Raw genomic sequence first — 22,939 nt, 5'->3', positions numbered from 1 at the left:
GATCAACATGTATTACATCATATTTTGTAATGGTTGGGAAGGGGATTGAACGAATAAAACATATAGTTTAGTTGATATTCAGCGATTGGTCATGTCAAGAGTGGTATTTGAAGAACATCGGTGGGTTTAGAACGGTCATAACACACAAAAGCCCACTCGTGTACATACGAGTGAACATGGGAGTTGCAGCCCACGAACAAAGAAAAAGAAGAAGAAGAGCAACATTACAGATATCCCAAAAATCAAATATCAAGAAATGTTCCTGAATCAAGTTACTTACATGAATGTGAATAGTAATGAAATAATGTATGTGGGCTCATTTAACAGTTTTCATGAGAACAAGTATATTTGTGGTTAAAATTGCCTGTAAGACTGTACTGTTGTACCAAATGTCACCCAATCAGTGCATGAAATTCAGTTTATTTTGTAAATTGTTTGTTAAAAATTTCAGGGTTGATTTGTATCATTTCCTCTCAAAGGAATACCTACCAGGGAAATTATTATTTATATGAATTTGATTAAATAAAACAGAATTTCTTTAATAACATCATTCAGGATTCAGTTACTTAGCAGACAGTGAAACAAAAACTAAAGGAAGAGTGGATGTAAAATATAATTTGGGTGGCAAGATTAGAAAATGTTTAAAAAACAAAAACAAAAAAACCCACCAAAACAACACCCAAATAAGACATGATTTGTTAGTTGTTGTTTCTTTAGTGAAATTAATGTGATTGTGCTTTAGCTTTCTGCCTTGCTCTGTCCCCCCAGTGCCTGTTAAATTATAATTAAAGAAAAAGTTAACAGCTCTAATATTAGTGTCAAAATGTTAAAATAATCCTTCAGATCTTAGGTCATAGAAATGCCACTAAAATTAGTAAAAACCAGTCATTGTGGTGAAGGGGTTAGTGTTATGGATGAGGACTGTGTGGATGTGGGTTTGAGCCTCATCAGAAGTGTGTCAGTTTTTAGTGTGCCCATAGCTGGCTTCTACCCATAGCTGCCAGAGCAGTTAATAATACTGATGTTAGTGATAATGTAATAATCAGCTGAGTCTTGCCACTGTTTGTCTCTGTTTCTCTTCCCTTTTCTCAGTTATTATTGTTAGTATCATTATTATTGTTATTTTAAATGAGGAGCTTAAGGGTTTTAGTTAGTTGGAGGAAATATAGCAGATACTAAAAAATAAAGAATAAATTTAAACTGGAAGTAGATCTTGTTTACTTCATCTTGGTGAATCTAGATTAAAAAAAAATATATATATATATATCAAAAGAGAGATTGAGACAAATATCCACCTACGCTTCTCTGGTGTACATTTCTAGTCCAAGATATTGATGACATAAGCAGAAGACAAAAATTCTAAATATGGTCATCATGAAAGGTGCTCCATGAATTTGTGTGTGTGCTATTTAATTCCCCCCCCCCACACACACACCCCACCTCCCAAAACAACCAGAAAACAATGTATTCACTCTTCAGAAATTGTCAAACTTAGCTGAATTTGTTATTTTGGATAAGTTACGAAATGAGGCTATTGTTGAAAAATGGACACTTATAGTTTAAGATGGTCATTTGATAGAAAAGAAAGAAACACAGATTGGTCAGTTTGGAAACAGATAATAGTTTGTCAGGTACAGATTAGCACTGTTTTCTATAGACATTGTATGTGTGTATTTTGAATTATTTATTCTATTCATATCTGTTTGAATAATATCCATAAGCTCCTGGATTTTTTTTTTTTTTTTTTTTTACTTGAGTTTTTTTTTTTTTCTTATTTGGTCTTTTGCATTTAGACTTTTATACTCTGGCATCTCATTATTTTAATAACTTCAATGACACAAAATTTGACCACCGTACAAAAACATATTACTAAGTGAGTTATTCTGACAAAAAGCAGTATTTGATCTCAATGAACAAATTGTATGCATTGTACTCTGGCAAAATAATTTGGTTCTGGAATAATAACTTTCATGCATTAAACATAAATCAGAGGGCTATTTTTTCATGACTGAAATATCTTTTTAACTGCTTCTCTCTTCTACCCCTTGCATCAAGGGAAAGGGACATATGCATCTGTTTGAATGCTAGTGGAATGGGGAGTGACAGTATCTGTTTAGAAAAAGAAAATGAAAGAATATGCAGCAGATCTTTGTGAAATGAAAGAACAGTTTATATTGTGTACCAGTGAATCCAGCGGGGTTTTAATTTTTTTATTTAAGAAAAGACCTTGTGCATTCACACTGTTCTCAGGTACACCACTTGAATCACTTGGTAATGTTCCATTCTTCTATGTGAGATATTGAATGGTTTAAAAGCGTTCACATATTTTGTGTAATATATTTTTTATGTAAAAGGGTTGTCTCAGTGTGAGCTCACATGCCCAGCATGTTTTGTCCAACCACATTCTTTACTGTTTATCCAATATGAAATGGTTGTGGTGATCCCAGGGGCCCACCCATGCTTAATATTTTGGTCAAGGGGGGAGGCTGATATGAGCTGGCTTTGTCTGCTATCATCTGAAAGTGTTGATTATCCATGTCACATTGGTGACCTCTTCTAAGCACTTGCCACTCAGGCCCAGGGTTACACAACTCATTGACACAATGGTCTTGTGGTAAAGGGAAAGATAGTGATTAGAACAGAAATGGGCTTGCTTTCTTTCTCTGTCTCATGCCTGTCTTTTTCTGTCTCTTTTACCCTTGTGTCTTTTGAGTATCCAGTGAGTGGGGTTTCAGTAACTTCAAACAGTGCCAGAGAAACTTGCACATCATAAAGTCTGAACCTGATTATTGACAACAAAATTTAACATTATTTCCAGAGTACTTAGTCACATGCTTTGTTAAAGAGGGCTCTGTAATTAAGTAACACACAAACTTGGCAGAGGGCTCAAAGAGCAGGGAGAATTGTGATTGTACCAGGCATAGCTGTGTGTGGTTGGGATTACATGGTGATCAGGCTCCATAAATTTGGATAGCCAATATTAACAGGATGTTTGAATTTGCTGCCTGGAAATTTGTTGGTTGGTCTCCTATCTAGTAAGAGTGATATGCAGGCCTGTGGCCTTTTCCGTCTTCTGAACAGGAATAGAACTTGTCATAAAACAGTGTGCCAGCTTCTGTGTACATGGTTTCTATTGTACAGTTTTAAGCAGTATTGGTTGCATGATACTGCCCCAGCCAGCACATTGTATTATATTTGTTTTTGCACACTGAAAACGGTCGCAGTGTCCATTGTTCTTGCGATTTCTTATGCATGTTTGTGCATGCACGTGTGTGCATGTAAGCTTGCATGCAGACGTAAGCACATGTGCTTTGCATGTGTGCAAAGTAAAGATAGGCAGTGCAAGCAAGCTCGCATGCAGACATGTGCACATGTGCTTTGCATGTGTGCAAAGTAAAGATAGGCAAAATATTTGGAAATACATTTCTGAAAGGACGATGAAGCTTTGATGTCCCAGAATTTCTCCTCTGTGGTTTCCCATTTCTGTGCGTTTGTTCATTGTCATGGAAACAAAAGATCCCAGAAGCCAGAGGAGGGGATGAGAAGGGTCATCTTTGATAGTATAAGCCTGTATACAATGACACATTTTGAATTGCTACAAAAAGTATACTCGTGGTTGTCAATATTGCAGTTTTTTTATAATTATTATTTTATTATTATTATTTTTTTTAAGATAACTAGTTTTGTCATTGTCACACTTTTAATGATTTTGGATGAAATCAGGCTTTGTTCTTCACTGATGGATACCATGTTCAAAGAGTCTACTAAAAAGGAGGAAAAAAAGTGTCATGGAAACTTCTTCATATCACATCATGACCATCTTCTCCGCACACACCCAACGAACAAAAGATAAATAAAGTAAAAACCAAAGTAAAACTTTAATTTGTTTGTATTGAATTAACACTTGAGATCAAAATGAAAAAGAAAATAAAGAAGGGCAAGGATTGGGTGTAAGCTCTGCCTGCCCAAGGCAAGTAGATGGTTATGCTTGGCAAGAAAGGCCATGACTGTACCCTCCTTTTCTGAATGGCAAGTGACAATTTTGATGACCAGGAAAGCAGGATACACTTTGACAGTCACTGACTGACAGTCAGCGTTACCATCACAGATGATACAGTGACTGAATTGAGAGAGGGATAGGCGGTTGTGACGTAACCTGTGCATCTGGCTTTGATTGTTTGAAGTGCCGTGTCACCACTGATTGCTGTTTTTTTGTTGGCCAGCAGGAAGCTATAGTTACTTTTTTTTTTTTATTTTTATATATATATATATATATATATGCTAAAAGCAACAGAATACAGAGAATGAAGATGACATGAAGTGACATTTATGCTTAAGATATATGTATATTTTTTGGGTGTGTGTGTTTGAAGGAATGGCTGAAAAGTGAAATCACTGTTTTGAATTTTGCTGTTAAAAACAGTACAGAAATTATTCGATGTGTTTATGAAGATATGTAGAAAAAAAAGAAGCACACTGAAAAAAGAAATAAATCAATAACAAACAAAAAGCAGTACATTATTTATTAGAGAAGATAAGAAAAGTATAGGGTATTTTGTAACACTTTGATTCATAAGCCGAGGTACGAGTCAAATGCACAAAAACATTTCAGTCTATTTTTAAGGTCATTCACTTTGCAAAGAATAATTGATCCACTTTCTTTCAAAATCATTAAATCTCAGTTTTAGACAGTGCATTTATCTTTCCATTATATATATATATTTTTTTTTTAAGTTCATCCTGGTAAACTTGGCATGGATTTATTGAATCTGCATTCATAAATTTGTAACTTTGCAAGGAGCAGTACAAGATCAAATATGTTCATGTTGTTAGTTTTCGTTGCATTGATTTATTCATTTATTTAATAAAATGCACAACTTAACAACAAAGATTACTTCTGTGGTATTTTTGTTGTTGTTGTGGTTTTTGTCTTTTAACTACATGACATATGTAAGAGATCACCTGAAATTTTTTGTGAATTTTCTTTGATTTGCCTGTCAAAAGAATGACTCAGTGAGTGAAAAGAAAGAGAGAAGAAGTTTCCATCCTTTTTGAAGGATTCTGTAAAATGTTAAAATTGATATCTCCTTTGTGAGTGCACTTGTGTATGTGTGGGTTTGGGAAGTGAGAGGGGGCTAAAATGAGGAATCTGACTACAGGTATATTGTGATATGTAGGTAGTCCTGTATGTACGATGACGTACATATATGGACATTTGTTGGATGCTTGTGTTCACCAGCATACACACACACACACACACTGTCATGCACCCATGCATGCATACATAGCAGTTCAGTAGTTTATATCTCACACGAAAAATAAACATAGTGATAAACACATAGCATCCACACATACACGCAGTATGACAGAATTCTAGACTTCGAAAATCAGTCCTTCACTTTTCTGTATTCATGTTTCATCAGTTTCTTTTTGCTTGCCTCTTTTGAGATATAACCAAAATACAGCCTTTCGAGTGTGTATGTTGTGTTAGTAGATAAGCTGAAAATGTAAAATCTTCTCCTGTATAAGTAGTGATGGCATTGAACTTTTGCTTTTTCTTTCTTCTTTTTTTAATTTTTTAATTTTATTTAAGAGTTCTTATTTTTTATGTGTTGTTTTGACAAGATTGTTGTTTTGAAATACATTTATGATGATAAATGGTGTTGACTTTATACAGAGTTCTTGTGTTTTTTTGGTTTGTTTGTTGTTGTTTTTTTGTTTTTGTTTTGTTTTTGTTTTTTTAGGTTTTTTTATCTTTTGACATTATTTTTAAGTATAATGATAAATAGTGTTGGCTTGAAGCCTGAGTTCTTGTTTTTTTACATTAAGAATTTTTTCCCCCACAAGATTGTGCCATTTTTTCAGCACCCTCAGAACAATGATGAATATCATAGGCTTTATGCAGAGGTTGTGTTTTTTAGGTGTTGTTTTGACAAGATCGTTGTTTTTGGGCTGGTGCCATTTTCCCAGCAGACCCAGAACTCGAACAAGAAGGCTGGGATCAAGTCGGTGCAGGCTGCAGGTGGGAAGAACGCCCCTCAGCATGATGTTCCAGCCAGCCCTGAAGTTGGAGGCACCCAGAACACAGCCAATGCCCAGTCTGCTATGGCTGGAACCTCTCAGAGCGACTCGGGTGGCGACGACTCCGCAAAGGAGAACAAAGAAAACACAAATAATGAGGAAAATAGGCAGACGCCTAAGGCTAAAAAAGGTTGGTTCTGGTTTGAACTTGTCCAAGAGATGAGTATTCAACTATATTTCAAAGCACAGAAAACTAAGTTCCAGTGTGATGTCTGGAAGTTTCTTTAACATTGATGGTACTTGTAGTTCTTTGTGACAGGCATTCAGAAGCTGAACAGCAAGGTGCTCCTATAATGCCATCTTCCATTAATGGGGATTAAGGCTTTGTTGAGATGTTTTATAATACAGAAAAGGGATGGATGGGATAAAGAGATTGCAAATGTAATCATTTTTCCAGAGAGGACTACAAAGAATCTGTGTCCACAAGCACTAATTGTGAAAATGATATTTCTGAGAACAGGGAATGCATGCATACACGTGCACACATGAACCACACTTTTTCTTTTCAGTAAATGAAATGATTCGCATGAAACACACACTTTGAGCATCATGACTTTAGGTTTTTACAGGTATCATTTTACAATATTTTGAATGTATTATTTATGACATTTGCAGGAGCAAAACAGGTTTGGAAGCCATTGCACATTGAACATCCCCCCAAGGCTCCCCGTGGACGTCGCAGTCACAGTGCAGGCAGACGGCACTCACCTCCCCCACATCGAAGGGATCCTCGTCGTGCAGGGGAACGTTACATGAGAGAACAGGCTGAAACCAGAGCTCAAGGTAACCGAAAAGGTAGTGTGCTTTCTGGAAAATGAATGTGTTGGGCTTTCCAGTGTCTCTTTGGCGTTTTAGGGTTCTGCATATGTTACTGTGAGCAGGATGCATGTTTGAGGAGAGTGATGTGCATGTCTCTGCGATAGGGATAGTGTGTTGTGGAGGGGATTAGTGTGGTGGAATTATGTCGAGCAGATTTTTGTTTCTGTTGTGGAATGGCTTATGGGAGTCGTTATTGTCGTAACTCATTTTCAGCATCCATCCCACGCTCCACCAACCCTTGCCCCTGTTTCTTCTGTGTTATTAAAAGACAATGAATATGGTTACCTCTTTTTTTTTTTTCAGTAGGTATGCATGGATCTTGTGGAGTGGTGGTGGAAAGGGGGTGGCAGGTTTGGAGGAGAGAGAAGGGAGTGGAGAATGACACTGTGCAATGTGACATTTCATGCCTGGTTCGGGAAGTGGAAAAAGAAATGGATTGCCTTTGAATGCCCCTGAAGTGCATGCTTCTTGTTCTCGCTGTGGTTGATGAAGGCTTCCCAGTGCTTGAGTCCCTGTATGAAGAAAGTATGTGATCCCAAGTGATGTGAAAACAAGTTGCCTGATCTCTGTGAGGGCAAAACTATTGACTGATTTAATGAGTCTGATGGGATCGAATGAACAAAGTGGTCCAGATGCATTTTAGTTTGTATAAGGAAATCATGCATCACTGGCAATAAGAAATTAAAAAAAGGTACTCATTATTTCTTTGTTGCTGTTGTTTTTGTTTGGCTTTTTTTTGTTTTGTTTTTTGCTTTGTATTTGTCAGTAGTTTGGGTCTGATACTGTGTAAATGATGCTATGCTGATTCTTTGATTGAACTTTTCAATATGAAAAAAAATATATGTGTGTGAATTGTTTTGTTTTCTTAGATCTGTTGGAAATACTCAGGAATGCATATGCTTAAGCTTACGATTGTGAATACACTTGAACATGCTTGACGCCTTCTCAGAATTGTGTGAATAGAACATCTCAAAAAGCAAAATACTTTGTGCTTTTTGTTAGCGTTACCAGGTAATTTCATTGAATGATTTGTTTAAAAGTTGGTAGAGGCCATGAAGTATTCTTTGGACAGTCAGTTAATTTATAAACATATTGATGGTTCTGCTGACCCAAGTCATCAAGCTTCTTTTCTGCTTCTTCCTCTCCCACACATAACTGACTCCTTCCTCTCCCACACATATCTGAAGGGCAGGGGGGTGTTTGGTGGTTGTGGTTGGGGAGGGGGGCGGTACAACATAAATAAACCAACAACAGCTGATTCTCTGTAACAGTGTATCTCAAATGATGTAACATTGATGCCTGATTTCTGTGAAGGCATAAATACAGACTGATTTAATGAGTCTGATGAGATAACACAGAGGGAGAATCACAGTTCCAAAGAAAATGGCATGTGTGAGGAAATATCTTTGAGAAGTTTGTGCTAATTACAGTTCCAAAGAAGATACTGTGTATGAAGAATTCCTCTGAATAGGTTTATGTGTTGACGGTGAACAGAACTGAAAGATTTTGTCAGGTTTTTGAAATTTTACAAGGTGTCATGGGTGACTTTGTGAGTTTGTCAGACTCTTGATATTTGACACAGTTATCATTGGGGGGGTGATTGGTTAAAAGAAATATTCATATATATATGCATTTCTTTCAGCAAAAGAAATCTGATACAGAAAATGCTGATCCAAAATTTACATTACCACTTTGAGCAAGTTAGCTACTTATGTCAGGGAAGCAATATTTGTTTGGGTTTTTTTTCTATGTGTTTTTGTGTTTTTTCTGCGGGCTTATTTTAAGCTGGTGTACAAAATAAGATTGTCCTTTGGTGGAAATGTTAAATAAATCAAACAATGCACTACCAAGAACTGATAAAGGTAGTGAAGTAATTAATAGACAGTAGTGTGTTGCATTTTTACTTATACAGACTCACCACCACCATGTCCCATGCCATTACAGCATGTCCCCCACCATTAGAAGACAGCTAATTCTTCATTAATACATATCCCAGATGATGTAACACAGATGCCTGACTTCTGTGAAGGCATAAATACAGACTGATTTAATGAGTCTGATGGGATATAAAAAGGGAATTCCAAAGAAAATATTATGTATGAGGAATATATCTGAGCAGGTTAATGTATTGACGGTATACAAAAAATGTGGAAGATTTTAAGTCGGTTCTTTGGAAGGTTTCATAGATGACTTTGACACCATAATGATATACAACACAGTTGTCATATGGGGACAACTGCCTTTGAAATCTCAAAAAAAAAAAAAAAAAAAAATCCGATACAGAACACTTTTTTTTTTCATGTCCCACTCTCTCCCAAATAAAAAGCAAGAGGTACACTGAGGGAAAACTACAGTTCCAGAGAAAAGAAGTATGTTTTGATCTGTTAACGATAAACAAAATTGAGAGATTTTGTCAGGATGTTAAGATTTTACAAGTTATCATGGACGAGTGTCTTATATATGACACAGTTAGTTCTGCATTGGGAAACAATTGGTGGGGGAATTTTTTTTATAATCGGATACAGAAGAGAACCCACCAAGCGCAGATGCTGATCTGTACTATTTACAATTGTGGGCATGTGCTTACGTATTTTTTTTTTGGGGGGGGGGGGGGGGGGGGGGGATGAATAATTTCTAACAATGTTTGGTATTTTGCGTTTAATTTTTCCTTTTTGATATTTACATATGTGTTCTGTTTGTAAACGCCTAGGGCTTATTTTCAAGATAAGGCGTAATTGCTCATAATGATAATGGGATGACACAAAGCACAGAGTAAGAGGGAATTGCATGTTTAATTTAACTGATGTGTTGCATCAGTTATGAACTTTTTCTTTTATTGCCATTCACAGAGAGGTTTGTCATTGAAAATGATGCACCCATAATTCTGAACCAGTTGAGCTCAGTCAACACAAGTTATTCACGTCTTCTAAGTTGTGGATTTTTTGTTTGCTTTGTTGGTTGGTTGAGTTTTTTGCTGTTGTAAATTTCAGAATGTTAGGTTTTTGTACGCAGTTCCAGCTGACAGCAGTTGCAAAGCCAATGATAGTTGAGAGCAAGGCCTAGGTTTTTTGGGGGTTGGGGTTTGTTCTGTGTGTCAGAATGATTGGTATGAGGGGATCATGTACAGACAGTGGTGAACATTGCATGTTAAAATTTAAAAAACAGTACATTCCATTTACTTTATGTGAACAAAAGTGAACCAATGTTTTATTAGTCTTGATTTACTCATTTAGTAATAGTTCTGTTCTGTGTGTGTGTGTGTGTGTGTGTGTTTTCTGTTGTTGTTTTTTTGTTGTTGTTGTTGTTGTTTTCTCCAAAGCAGCATTTAGTCGACTCTGAAGGGCAGAACAGGATGTTGGGTCTATGAGTTGGTCAGGCATGTGCTACCCCTTTTTATCAATATTATTTTTAAGAGTATGTTGTCACCACCACCATGTCCCACGCCATTACCTGTTCCCCACCATTAGAAGACAGCTAATTCTTCATTAATACATATCCCAGATGATGTAACACAGATGCCTGACTTCTGTGAAGGCATAAATACAGACTGATTTAATGAGTCTGATGGGATATAAAAAGGGAATTCCAAAGAAAATATATATGAGGAATATATCTGAGCAGGTTAATGTATTGACAGTAAACAAAAAATGTGGAAGATTTTAAGTCGGTTCTTTACAAGGTTTCATAGATGACTTTGACACCATAATAATATACAACACAGTTGTCATATGGGGACAACTGCCTTTGAAATCTATTTAAAAAAAAAAAATTTAAAAAAAATCTGATACAGAAGAGAACCCTTTTTTTTCATGTCCCACTCTCTCCCAAATAAAAAGCAAGAGGTACACTGAGGGAAAACTACAGTTCCAAAGAAAAGAAGTATGTTTTGATCTGTTAACGATGAACAAAATTAAGAGATTTTGTCAGGATGTTAAGATTTTACAAGTTATCATGGATGAGTTTGTCTTATATATGACACAGTTAGTTCTGCATTGGGAAACAGTTGGTGGGGGAATTTTTTTTATAATCGGATACAGAAGAGAACCCACCAAACGCAGATGCTGATCCATAATTTGTACTATCACTTTTAAACAAACTTTTTACTTCTTTCAGGGCAGCCATCTTTTTTTCTTCTTTTTTTCTGTCTCCCATTTGGGCCATGTATTTTCGTTTTTCACATGAAGTTTATGTGTACAAATCTTAAGTTCAAAATGAAGTTTTCCTAATCTTTGTTGCGACTGATCATTTCCCAGAGGTGATCGTTTCCCAGAGGTGATAAAGGAGGTGAAGTAGTCTGGACAGTCCAGTGATTCATGTCAGCATATTTTGATTGCTGCATATGCAGTCTTGAAGAACATCACCTCCACCTTTTTCACTACCACCACAACTAATTGTCTTTCAGTGTAACTGTGTACCCCAGATGATGCAGCACTAATGCCTGATTTCTGTGAAGGCATAAATACAGACTGATTTAATGAGTCTGATGGGATACACAAAGGGAGATTTTCCATTTTTAAAAAAATGCAGGAGATGAATGGGAAGGGTTAATTTCTTTATTATGAATAAAGCTGTCAGCTTGGATTTAAAGGTTTTGTCAGGTTTTAAAATTCTTTGTCACTTAAGGCAAAAGATGCAAGTGTATGTTCACACTGATAGTGATACATGTACAAGCACACAGTAATTGCTCATAATAATAATGATAATGGGATGACACAAAGCACAGAGTAAGAGGGAATTGCATGTTTAATTTAACTGATGTGTTGCATCAGTTATGAACTTTTTCTTTTATTGCCATTCACAGAGAGGTTTGTCATTGAAAATGATGCACCCATAATTCTGAACCAGTTGAGCTCAGTCAGCTCAAGTTATTCACGTCTTCCAAGTTGTGGATTTTTTGTTTGGTTTGTTGGTTGGTTGAGTTTTTTGCTGTTGTAAATTTCAGAATGTTAGGTTTTTGTAAGCAGTTCCAGCTGACAGCAGTTGCAAAGCCAATGATAGTTGAGAGCAAGGCCTCGGTTTTTTGGGGGTTGGGGTTTGTTCTGTGTGTCAGAATGATTGGTATGAGGGGATCATGTACAGACAGTGGTGAACATTGCATGTTAAAATTTAAAAAACAGTACATTCCATTTACTTTATGTGAACAAAAGTGAACCAATGTTTTATTAGTCTTGATTTACTCATTTAGTAATGGTTCTGTTCTTTGTGTGTGTGTGTGTGTGTTTTCTGTTGTTGGGTTTTTTTGTTGTTGTTTTCTCCAAAGCAACATTTGGTCGACTCTGAAGGGCAGAACAGGATGTTGGGTCTATGAGTTGGTCAGGCATGTGCTACCCCTTTTTATCAATATTATTTTTAAGAGTATGTTGTCACTACCACCATGTCCCACGCCATTACCTGTCCCCCACCATTAGAAGACAGCTAATTCTTCATTAATACATATCCCAGATGATGTAACACAGATGCCTGACTTCTTTTTAAGAGTATGTTGTGTAGTATATATAGATCAGTCTGCACGCTTAGGCGCCTCCTTGAAACTGAAACTAAAACAGTAAACTTAAAAATTTAATGGTGGGTTGGGGTGGGTGGGTGTGGGGGTGGGTGCAGTGGGGATGGAGAGGAAGGGCATCAGATATTCTTTATCTTGTACATCGTGACACAGCTGCTCCTTGACAGAACCCACTGATAAGATTAAACAGAAATAAAGGATTATTGTTGGGATGAAATAGATGATGGTTGGGGGATAAAAATTGATAGTTGTGTATTTTTTGTGTTATTTGTATGTAACCTTTGTACGTAGGTTAAGGGCACAAAGATAACCAAGTGTGCTTTTTGCTTTTTGTAGGACATGAACTTAAAAGGGAAAAGCAAAACAAAATCTCCTGCTTTGTCTTGTTTTTGTTAACAGTATACTGGAATGGTAACTTAGTCCACTCATACTATCAAATGCACCTCAACTAATAGAGTTTGTTTCATTCCGTAGTACATTCAGGCAGTATTTATTTAGGTATATCTGTGTGTGTGTGTGTGTTAGGCATGCTCAGAGTCAATCTTGAAATTAATACTAATTTGTTATAAGACTTTTTTTTGTAAACATATCAAGTGAAAGATATACCATATGAACAGACTTGAATTTTAAACATGTCAAGTGAAAGATGTACCATATGAACAGACTTGGATTTGAAAAAAAAAAAAATTTAAGGGGATGTTTAGTGGGTGTGTTTTTTCCTTTCACTTTTAATTTTTTCCCATGTGACAGGAAAGACAAGCAACATTTGTCTGAAGTTTTTTCCTTTTAATGATTATAAAAAAAACACAGGTTCTTTGTTTGTTTGGTTTGTGTGTGTGTGTGTGTGTGTTGTTTGTTTTTAGTTGAAAACTTATGGCTTCGTTTCCTTTTCTTTTTATCACCTCTGCCAAGCAGTTTGTTTTCACTCCAGGTGGTTGGTGGGTTGGTCAGTTTGTTTTCACTCCAGGTGGTTGGTGGGTTGGTCAGTTTGTTTTCACTCCAGGTGGTTGGTGGGTTGGTCAGTTTGTTTTCACTCCAGGTGGTTGGTGGGTTGGTCAGTTTGTTTTCACTCCAGGTGGTTGGTGGGTTGGTTTGTCTGTCAGCAGCATTATGCCTACACTTAGGGACAGTTTTCTTGGTGTTTTATGGAAGTCTTCGTTCAGCAGGAATGGAACTCAACAAATTGACTACGAACGGCCTTTGATGTGTGTCTGACATGTTGATCTTGTTATTTTGTGACAGGAGGAAAGAGGCAGAATGGTGAAGACACTCGTTTGCCAATTCATTGTTAGGGTCTGGGTTTGAATCATGGTCTTGCCTTTTCTCCCATGTTTGACTGGAAAATCAAACTAAGCATTCATATGAGATGATAACTGAGGCCCTGTGTGCAGCACACTCTTGGTGCACTGATAAAGAACCCATGGCAGCATTTGTTGTCCTTGGAAAATCCGTTGGAGAAATCCACTCTGATAGTACACAGATAATGCATGCACTCAAGGCCCAACTTAGGGCATTAGATTATGTTGCTGGTCAGGCATCAGTCTAGATGTTGTGTAGCATATATGGTTTTGTCTGTGGTGACGCCTCCTTGAGAATCCAACTGAAAACAGACTGTGCACAGTCACACAGGGTTGACCCATGCTGTGTTGTGTGTGTGACGTTTTGACCTTGGTGCTGTGTGACAGGTGCGGATTCGGCCAGCCTGCGAGACCAGTTTGGCCCCAATGCTCACAGTGATCCTGCTCCCCGGGGTTCCTTTGCCCAGCAAGGAGTACGCCGAGGAAGGGGACGAGGTGGGAGGGGAGCAGGAGGACGTGGTCCTCGAGGTGGAAAACCGTTTGATGCAAGAGGTAATGTGAAAGTGACTGATATTAGGAACAGGTAAAGTGTCCACTGTTGTGGCAAGAGGTAATGCACAGGTGCAACTCTTCCATCCAGGCACGGAAATCCGTTTTTAGATTTACATAAAAAACGGACCATCCGTTTCCTGGAAAGAAAGAAAAAGAAGAAAAAATTGTTTGCTGATGATATGTTAAGAATGAAAACGGATTGCTCCTTTGATAACATCATTTGTTGACCCCGTAGTGAAGAATCCTTGACTTGTCAGGGCACCGAAATCTGAGTCTGAAGGTTTCCTAGTGGTCAATTGAAGTTTTTAAATGCTGATAAATGCGATTCCTGCAAGGCACGTGTTGATAACACTGTGAAAGCCAAATCTCACACACACACACTCACACACACACACACACACACACACACACACACACACACACGCTCGCATGCTCACATGCGTGTGCATGCACTTACACATGCAAGTGGGCGCTCGCACACACACTGACCCACACACAGACATGCGCACCCACACACAGATACACGTAAGCACCTGTGTGCGCAGTCTCCATCCCTGTCAAGCCCCTAGGGCTGTGGGTCCATCTGCTTGACTTTCCTTCAGCAACAGCAAAAGCTGGAAACGTTTGTCACTTTAGTTCGTTGTAGTAATTGAAACAATAACTGGGCACAGACAGTTCATGGCGAGAGTCAGATTACTTTATTTAGATTGGAGATCTATTACCAGATTATCAAAGGTACACATGCATGTACAGAGCTGAACTGAATGCGTGCGTACAGACACACATTCACACACACTTGTTAAAAAAAAAAAAATTCACATACATGCACGCACACATAGACATACTGTATTTTATTTTCTATCTCTGTCCTTCACTCACACGTGCACACATTTGAACGCTCACATAAACACACAGAGCTGAATTAATGGCATACAGACACGTGCGTGTGCACACAAACACTCGTGCGCACACTCTCTCTCTCTATTTCTTGCACACACACACACACACACACACACAGTTTGATTTGAAAACAGACACATATGCACGCACGCATGCACACACCCACCCACACACACTCACACTCTCACTCTCACACACACACGCACACACACACGCACACACACAGAGACACACACACACACACACAAGAAATTTAAAAACAATACACTGGCATGCACACCATTTAAGATCTTAAAAAACTTTTTGTGGTGTTTTCCGGTTTATGTGAGTCAAATTATAGATATACCAATTCACCGTGCACCATATTAAATTCTTTTTGTTTAGATGATTTTTGCTTCTTCTTTATGTATATATATATACATATATATAATTTTTTTTTTTTTTTTTTTTTTTTTTTTTTGCTGGCGAGCTTTCCAAATGTGTTGTAAACCATCTTTCTTGCTCAGCTTCAGGAGGGCATAACCCCCACCCCCTCCGCTAACAGGGCTCTGCCCATGTCCCTGCCTGGACCCCATATTTTCAGTTTGATATTCTGCCAGTTGCACCCATGGTAATGTGAAAGTGACTTATGTTAGGAACAAGTAAAGTGTCCAATGTTGTGGTAAGAGGTAACGTGAAAGTGACTGATGTTATGAAAAGATCAAGTGGAAGATCAAGTGTCCACTGTTGGGAAAGGAATCTGATGACGATGTTGATGTAAAACTGTACTCTGCATTCTTTGAAATTTTCTATCAGAATTGTCTTTTTGTCACTTGATGCATTCTTCCTGGATTGACCCTTGGATTTGGCATATGTTAATCAGCAAGAGTAATTGTGCTGGAATCTTCTAATACAAGTAAAGACCAGATTCCTGGATCATCAAGTTTTCTCTTGTAAAAACTGAAATCATGCTTAGTACTTAGTTGCCTTTCTCTGTATATGTGAGTGTGTGTGTGTGTGGAGTGATGACCTAGAGGTAACGCATCCGCTTAGGAAGGAAGAGAATCTGAGCATGCTGGTTCAAATCACGACTCAGCCAACGATATTTTCTCCTCCTGCACTAGACCTTGAGTGGTGGTCTGGACGCAAGTCATTCGGATGAGATTATAAACTGTGCAGCATGCACTTAGCGCTCGTAAAAGAACCCACAGCAGCAAAAGAGTTGTTCCTGGCAAAATTCTGTAGAAAAATCCACTTTGATAGGAAAAACGAATAAAACTGCACACAGGAAAAAATACCAAAAAAATGAGTAGCATTGTAGTGTAGTGACGCGCTCTCCCTGGGGAGAGCAGCCCATATTTCACACAGAAAAATCTGTTGTGAAAAAAAAAGAAATACAGAATATATATACATATTTTTATATAATTGCAGTTTGACAAGTAGAGTATTGATGAAACTTGCCATGAACACAACAATCCAGGAATACTGCAGTGTTTGAAAGGTCCTCTGGCATTACAGCTTGGGTAGGGTGGGCATTTAATGACATTAGATATGCATGGTACTTAGCAGCAAGTTCTAAGAATTAAGAAATAATGCATCAGTGTTTGTTCTTTAGATTGAGGCTTTTGGATGTGAGTTGAATTCTTATGAGAGTCTTATGTTGTTGTGAAAACAGTGCCGGAGAGAGCGTTTAGCGCAGGTGCTCCTGGTTTTGATGGAGGGGCCTTCTTCAAGCCAGCACCTGTTTTCCCTCAAACCCTGGGTACAGTGTACTACAGCACGCTGTCTTCGGAGGAGAGCTTGCGCTCATTTCTGGTGAAGCAGTTGTAAGTGTAACATACATTTTTTTCCTTAACTTTTAGGTTATGAAATTTTTTTCAGTGTTAATAGGCATTGATAAAACAGTCAGAACTAAGCCTTGAGATCTGTTGATTGTGAAACTGTATAATCTTCTCTGTTAATTTTCATATAGTAAAAAGCTCATATGACATTTAATAAAAGTGCCTGAGTGTTGATATGCTTTAAGTTTACAACAAACCACACAATTGCATTCACGCAGTGGCACACACACATACACACACTCACACACACACATACACAACTTGTTGGTGGAAATTTTTTTTTTCTTTTCTTCTTTTTTGTTTTGTCTTTTTTGTTGTTTTTTGTTTTGAAGATAGGCCTTTCTTTAGTGGCAGTAAATAAAAGAGGTTGTAACTCTTTGTTTAAATTGTTTTGTATATTCCTTTGAGTAATCTCCCATCCCATATTCTGACCATATCTCCATCTGAAATCATAATCCTTCATTCAGACATGAAACAATAAGTCATTAAGTATCAATAACTGAAGTGTTTAATGCAGTTTATCTCTCACAGTTGTTAGCTAATCATTGCCTTTTGGCCCAGGTACACTTGGTAATCAAAATATGTTCTCTTTTGTTCTGTAGACAGTAGGATATTTCTGTTTCAATCTGTTTATGTGTTATGGAGAATCCTAAAGGCTTGGCCTGTTTAATGCTGGTCATTTGATATCTGATTTAAATGCAGGTTTGTGTTTTCCATTCTTCAGGGAGTACTACTTCAGTGACGTTAACTTGGCAAGGGATGTCTTCTTGAGGCGGCATATGAATGAGGAAGGATGGGCTCCAATCAGCCTGATAGCTACTTTTAACAGGATGAAGACCCTGACTCTTGATGTCCAAGCCATCAAAGAGGTGGGGTGGTTTGTTTTTTTTTTCTTTTTTTTTCCTTGGCTCCCCCCCCCCCCCCCCCTTGTGACTTGTGGAATTGTGAAATTTGCTTCAAAACAACTGAAACAAATTTAAAAAGTGAATAAGGAAAAAACCCAACAAATAAGTGTATTGGGTTGTATTTAATGTATTCAGATGAGTTTGTTTTGTTTTTGTAATGTTTGGTTTAATCAGCAGTTCCCAAGGGATAAAAGCTTTTCATGAGACAGGGTTGGACATGTTCAGTGAGTTGTGATTGGCTACTATTGTCAGTGTCACAGTGTACTGATCAGGCAGCCAGTCATACTCTTTTAGTATATCATGTGTATTTGAAGATGAATGAGGATGAAGATGATGCTGTTGTTGAGGCCAGCTAGATATAGCATAAAGTGTTTGGAGGGAATGGGAGGGGTGCAGGAAAGGCATTGTTCTTGAAGTTAGTGGTATGGATGCTGGCGTCAAGTGTGTACCAAATGGTTAAGCACCTGACGGTCAGGGTGAAAGTCTTCCCTTTCAATTTCTCCCCATGAGTGCGTTAGAAGTTTGCACCAGACAGTAATCAGAACCCTGCCCAAGTCGGCACCAGTGGGCCATTGTAAGAATGTCAGATTAATTGTATATTTAAGGGAAAACATTCCGTTCTGTATCCTACAAATTTTATTTGGTTTGCCTCCAGATTGGCAAGATTGTTTTTTTTTGTGGGGGAGGGAGGGGGTTGGGGGGTGGTGGTTCTGGTCCTGAAAAGACTTTTTTTTTCCCTGAGATTCATCATTGACATCGAATGATTTTCTTCCAATTCAAAATAGAATTTGAGAAAGTCTCCATCCATTTTCTTACACATGCTGGCTGGTTGCTTTGTTCTGTAAGGATTTTATGTATCACTTGTCAAAAGTGACATCCCATGTTTTTTTTATGTATCATTGGCCTCTTCATTACTCGCTTCCAGACCAGCTTTATACATATAGACTGTCAGTGCTCTAATCACACCAGCATACACTAAAAAGTTTGTTGATATACCTGCATATTTAACCAGCGGAGTGTGTATATGACGTCAGCTGATGTCCTACAAAAAGTGTTGACATAGTGCCTATGAGATGTCCACTGACATCCTGCATATGTACCGATTTTTCATTAATTGGAGTTTGGTTCTGTTCATATAAACAGACTGAATGGTTAGTTTCATGTGTCTGATTATACAAATACTATTTAAATGAACATACATCAGGTAGAAGACCCCTTTCTACTCCATAATAATTTGCTAACTAACCATGTGATACTCGTGTGGAAAAGGTGGCTGCACCATATGCAGAAAAGGCATTGAAAACTGTGTCCAGTAAAGCAAATAGTCACTGTCAGCAGATTTACACAATTCTAAAAGCTCTGCTTGTGATTATGGACAGCTTTTGCAATGAAGGGTCTCTCTTGTCTGATGATTGGTTTGAAAATGAAGGTGATTGACAATGACAGTGTCGAAACTGACAGCCCATTTGATGGTAATTCAGTCAGTCTATTCAGTCAGACAGCATTTTTGAAGAAGTGGCTATGACTGACAGAATATGTGCAGCGAGCGTTGGAAGAAGGGGAGGAGATGAAGAGGAGTGCCAGCCAGAGGTCATGAAGGGGGCGTGGCTTTGGAACAAGTGTACTCACATTTGATTGCAGACTGTATGAAATCGACAACAGCCAATGCTCCACAATTTTCACAAAATGCAGGGTTGAACCTGCACTGGACTTGAAACATGAGCTTTTTGTTTTTTACGCTTTTTTTTTAGCTGAATCAGCTGGATGACATGTTTGAAGAGGTGGCAAGCCGGATGCACAGCAGACACTTCAGTCAGCTCACATGCACCTTGGAAGGAGTGAATATCATCAGAGAACTTCACCCTCTCACTTGCAAATGCTCTTAGCTGTCAAAAAGCTTGCCAGCTCAGTTTCTGAGACCATGATTGACCTTTTACATTGACTAGACCCAGCTTTGTCATTGTTGGGACGGTGATTTACTTACATGTCTGCATGAGCTGTGATTTGTTTTTATAAACTTATTGCATGTTTGAATTTCTTCTGCAGGCATAATCTGACAATAGGCGTGCTATTTCTAGCTGTATTTTGTTTCTTTTCTTTATGGATGTCATTTATGTAGAGGTGGAAATAGACCTTTTTTGTTGCACAAAAATTATTATCTTGACTTTACATGTCTGAACAGTTCATTTTTTTCTGGTTTAAGTGTGTCTGATACTCCCGTCAGTAGAAGTGTTGGTGAAAGTCAGACTGCTAAAAAGAGCATCAAGAAACTAAAAACAGTGAGCAGCCAAGAATCTATCCGAGAAAATCTAGTGAGATTCGCATACTCGTCAAAAGAAAGTGATCCTGACATGGCCTCTATGGACAACAACCTCACAGATGACAAGACCTTTTTTTTTTTTTTTTTTTACATCGCGTCAAGGTGTTTCAAACAAAGATGGAGTTAGAACTGTGTGCAAACTGCAAGTAAACACCAAAAGTGACCCGCTGGGTTGAGGAAATCAGGGCCACTCTTCTTTTATTGCAAAATGAAAACGATCGACTGGAGAAAGAAGTACAAGAAGCGAAGGAAAGAGAAGAGAAGAGCCAGTTGGCTGAGATAGATTTCACAGCCGAATTAGTGGAGTGATGCAGTGAAGATCTGGCTGCCTGTGTGAGAAGAAACATTAGTATTTTTGGTGTCGGGGAAACCAAGAAAGGGAGTACGCCAGAAACAGAGTGCGAAGAGAAGCTGCTCTCCATTTTCTGCAACAAATTAAATGTATCTGTCAAACGGGACAATATTAGCTTCTCACTGTTTGGGCAGGAAGACATCCCATACATCTAGCACCGAAGGAAAAGACGTACCAGGGGGCATCATTGTTTGATTCGTCTCCAGAAAAGTGCGAGACACCGTCCTTTATTTGCAGTAATTGGATTGTTATTTGAAAGGAATTTTTTTGGTTTTTTTTCATGTCTTTATCTTCTCATAAGCAAAAACAATTCGGGTTCTTAGCCATCCTGCATGCTGAACGGTTTTTGTGGAGTGTCACACAAGCTTTCAGTTTTTGTAATTTTTGCAAGCCAGAAAGTCAGATGAAGACAGGAAAAGTTTTAAATTTTGATATGATTGTTAAAAAAAAAAAAAAAAAAAAATGCTTGTTACTATAAAAAAAAGAAGAAAAAAAGAAGTAAATGCTACTCGGTGTGAGTTGTCTTATGTGGAATCCTTTCTGTTGAACAATAACTTAATTCTGACAGTGAGCAAAAAATGTTTGGATTGATGGATGCAGGTTACACATTTTGTTTTTTTCTTTTTCTTTCACAGAATGTAAATATGTATATTATATATCACATATGTATGATTTTTTGCTTGTAAAAAAAAAAAAAAAAAGAAGAAGAAAAAAAGAAAAGAAAATCGAGTGACACCACACCCAACCCTTACCCAAAAACCACCACTCCTAATTTGAAATTCATTTTTGGCATGAAACAGGAATATATGCAAACCTATTTTTGGAATTTGGGCTATTGTTTCTGTGAAGATAGTAGCAGCACATGACCAAAAAAAAAAAAAAGTTAGTAACTGCTTAGCGTGTTTGCAAAAGCGTGCTCAGTTTGTTCTCTTGTTTAGGCATATGCATATTTTTCCATGTTCTCAGGCCATCAAGAAAAGCAAGGACCTGGAGATCTCAGAGGATGAGGAGAAGGTGCGGAGCCGACACAACCCAGGAAGGTGGCCAGTAAAGGCTGAGGCCGACGACCTCATTGCCATGTCGCAGCAGGTCCACAACTCCGTGTTGCGTGCGGATGTGCCAGTCTTCGTGCCTGGGCAGCGCTATGTGATACCAGGTTGGGAGTCCTCTCCCCCTGTACACTTGCTTACTGCTCCTTCCTGTCCTCTCTCTTTTCTTATTCCTGCCCTTCCATCACCATCATCAAGATGGTATCCACCCTGTGCCCTTTCTCCTACTCCTACCCCACTTACTTCTGCCCCACCTACTCCTGCCCCTCCTACTTCCCCACCTACTCCTGCCCCTCCTTCCACTCCTACTCCTACCCCTCCTTCCACTCCCCCTCCTGCTCCTACCCCACCTACTGCCCCACCTACTCCTGCCCCTCCTTCTTCCACTCCTACTCCTTCCCCTCATTCCACTCCTCACCCTCCTACCCCTGCCCCTCGTCCTCCTACTCCTTTCACTTCCCCCCCTCCTCCTCCTCCTCCACCACCTCCACCGTCATCAAGATGGCGTCCATCCCATGCCCGCTAATAATCGTCGTACTGTCCCTTCTCTCCCTCCTGCCCCTCACGATCCATTGGGCAACCTTCCAGTGTCCACTCATAACAGTATGGTTTACTTTTCAGTTCCCCCTCCTCCCATTCCAGTTCCCACTGGTCCCTTTCAGTTCCCCCCTCTGGCAGTCCTCTTTGGCTTCCTTCCAACCGACCCTGCGGCACTCATGCTAGTCCCTCATCACCACCTCCACCTCCACCCTTTACAAGCACCCATCTCTACATCCGAACCAGTACTACAAGCCACCCCCATCCCATCCCACCCCTACACCCCAAACATTACTGTTAACCTTCCACCCCTGTCCCCTCCCTTCACACTTTTCACTAATTAAAAACTACCACCCCCTTCCCCTCCCTCCGCCCCTAACAGTACCTCACGTATTCCACCCCTGTCACCTCCTTGCACCTCAACCAGTGCTACGCACCCCCTCACACTTGGCATCCCTCCACCCACACCTGCAGTTGTCACAAAAAGGAAAAAGAAGGGCTACCTTTACTGAGGGTCTGTGAACATTTATAAAATGGACATGGTGTCCCCGAAATACGGAAATTTGCTGCATGTCCAGGAAAAGTTTTAAAAATCCAACTGTAACATTTTTTTTTTTGCTTCTTCTTCGTTCGTGGGACGCACCTCCCACGTTCACTCACATGTACATGAGTGGGCTTTTACCTTACCCCCCCACCCACCAGTACCACGCACCCCTCTCACCCATGCCCTCTCTCCACCCCAACCTATACCACACACCTACCACCCCTGTTCCTTCCCTCCCTACACCCGAACCAGTACCACT

At 38.9% G+C, this 22,939-nt stretch overlaps 1 protein-coding gene across 12 annotated transcripts in view; it reads left to right on the top strand.

The window, feature by feature from the left end:
* Window positions 1-22,939, top strand: part of LOC143283716 (la-related protein 1B-like) — a 67,380-nt gene that overhangs the window by 19,569 nt on the left and 24,872 nt on the right. For 6 of the 12 annotated variants that reach the window (XM_076589979.1, XM_076589974.1, XM_076589977.1 and 3 more), the window contains 6 exons: window positions 5,971-6,211; window positions 6,697-6,876; window positions 14,089-14,253; window positions 16,808-16,958; window positions 17,698-17,842; window positions 21,517-21,706. In XM_076589979.1, the coding sequence (XP_076446094.1) occupies window positions 5,971-6,211; window positions 6,697-6,876; window positions 14,089-14,253; window positions 16,808-16,958; window positions 17,698-17,842; window positions 21,517-21,706 (1,072 nt within the window). The remainder of the gene's footprint in view (window positions 1-5,970; window positions 6,212-6,696; window positions 6,877-14,088; window positions 14,254-16,807; window positions 16,959-17,697; window positions 17,843-21,516; window positions 21,707-22,939) is intronic. The other 6 variants (XM_076589980.1, XM_076589976.1, XM_076589978.1 and 3 more) reach the window with 2 other exon arrangements.

Source organism: Babylonia areolata, chromosome 7 (assembly GCF_041734735.1).
Source record: "Babylonia areolata isolate BAREFJ2019XMU chromosome 7, ASM4173473v1, whole genome shotgun sequence".
NCBI lineage: Eukaryota > Metazoa > Mollusca > Gastropoda > Neogastropoda > Buccinidae > Babylonia > Babylonia areolata.
Note: the sequence above shows the minus strand (reverse complement) of the source record. Positions and strands in the feature narration are given on the sequence as shown.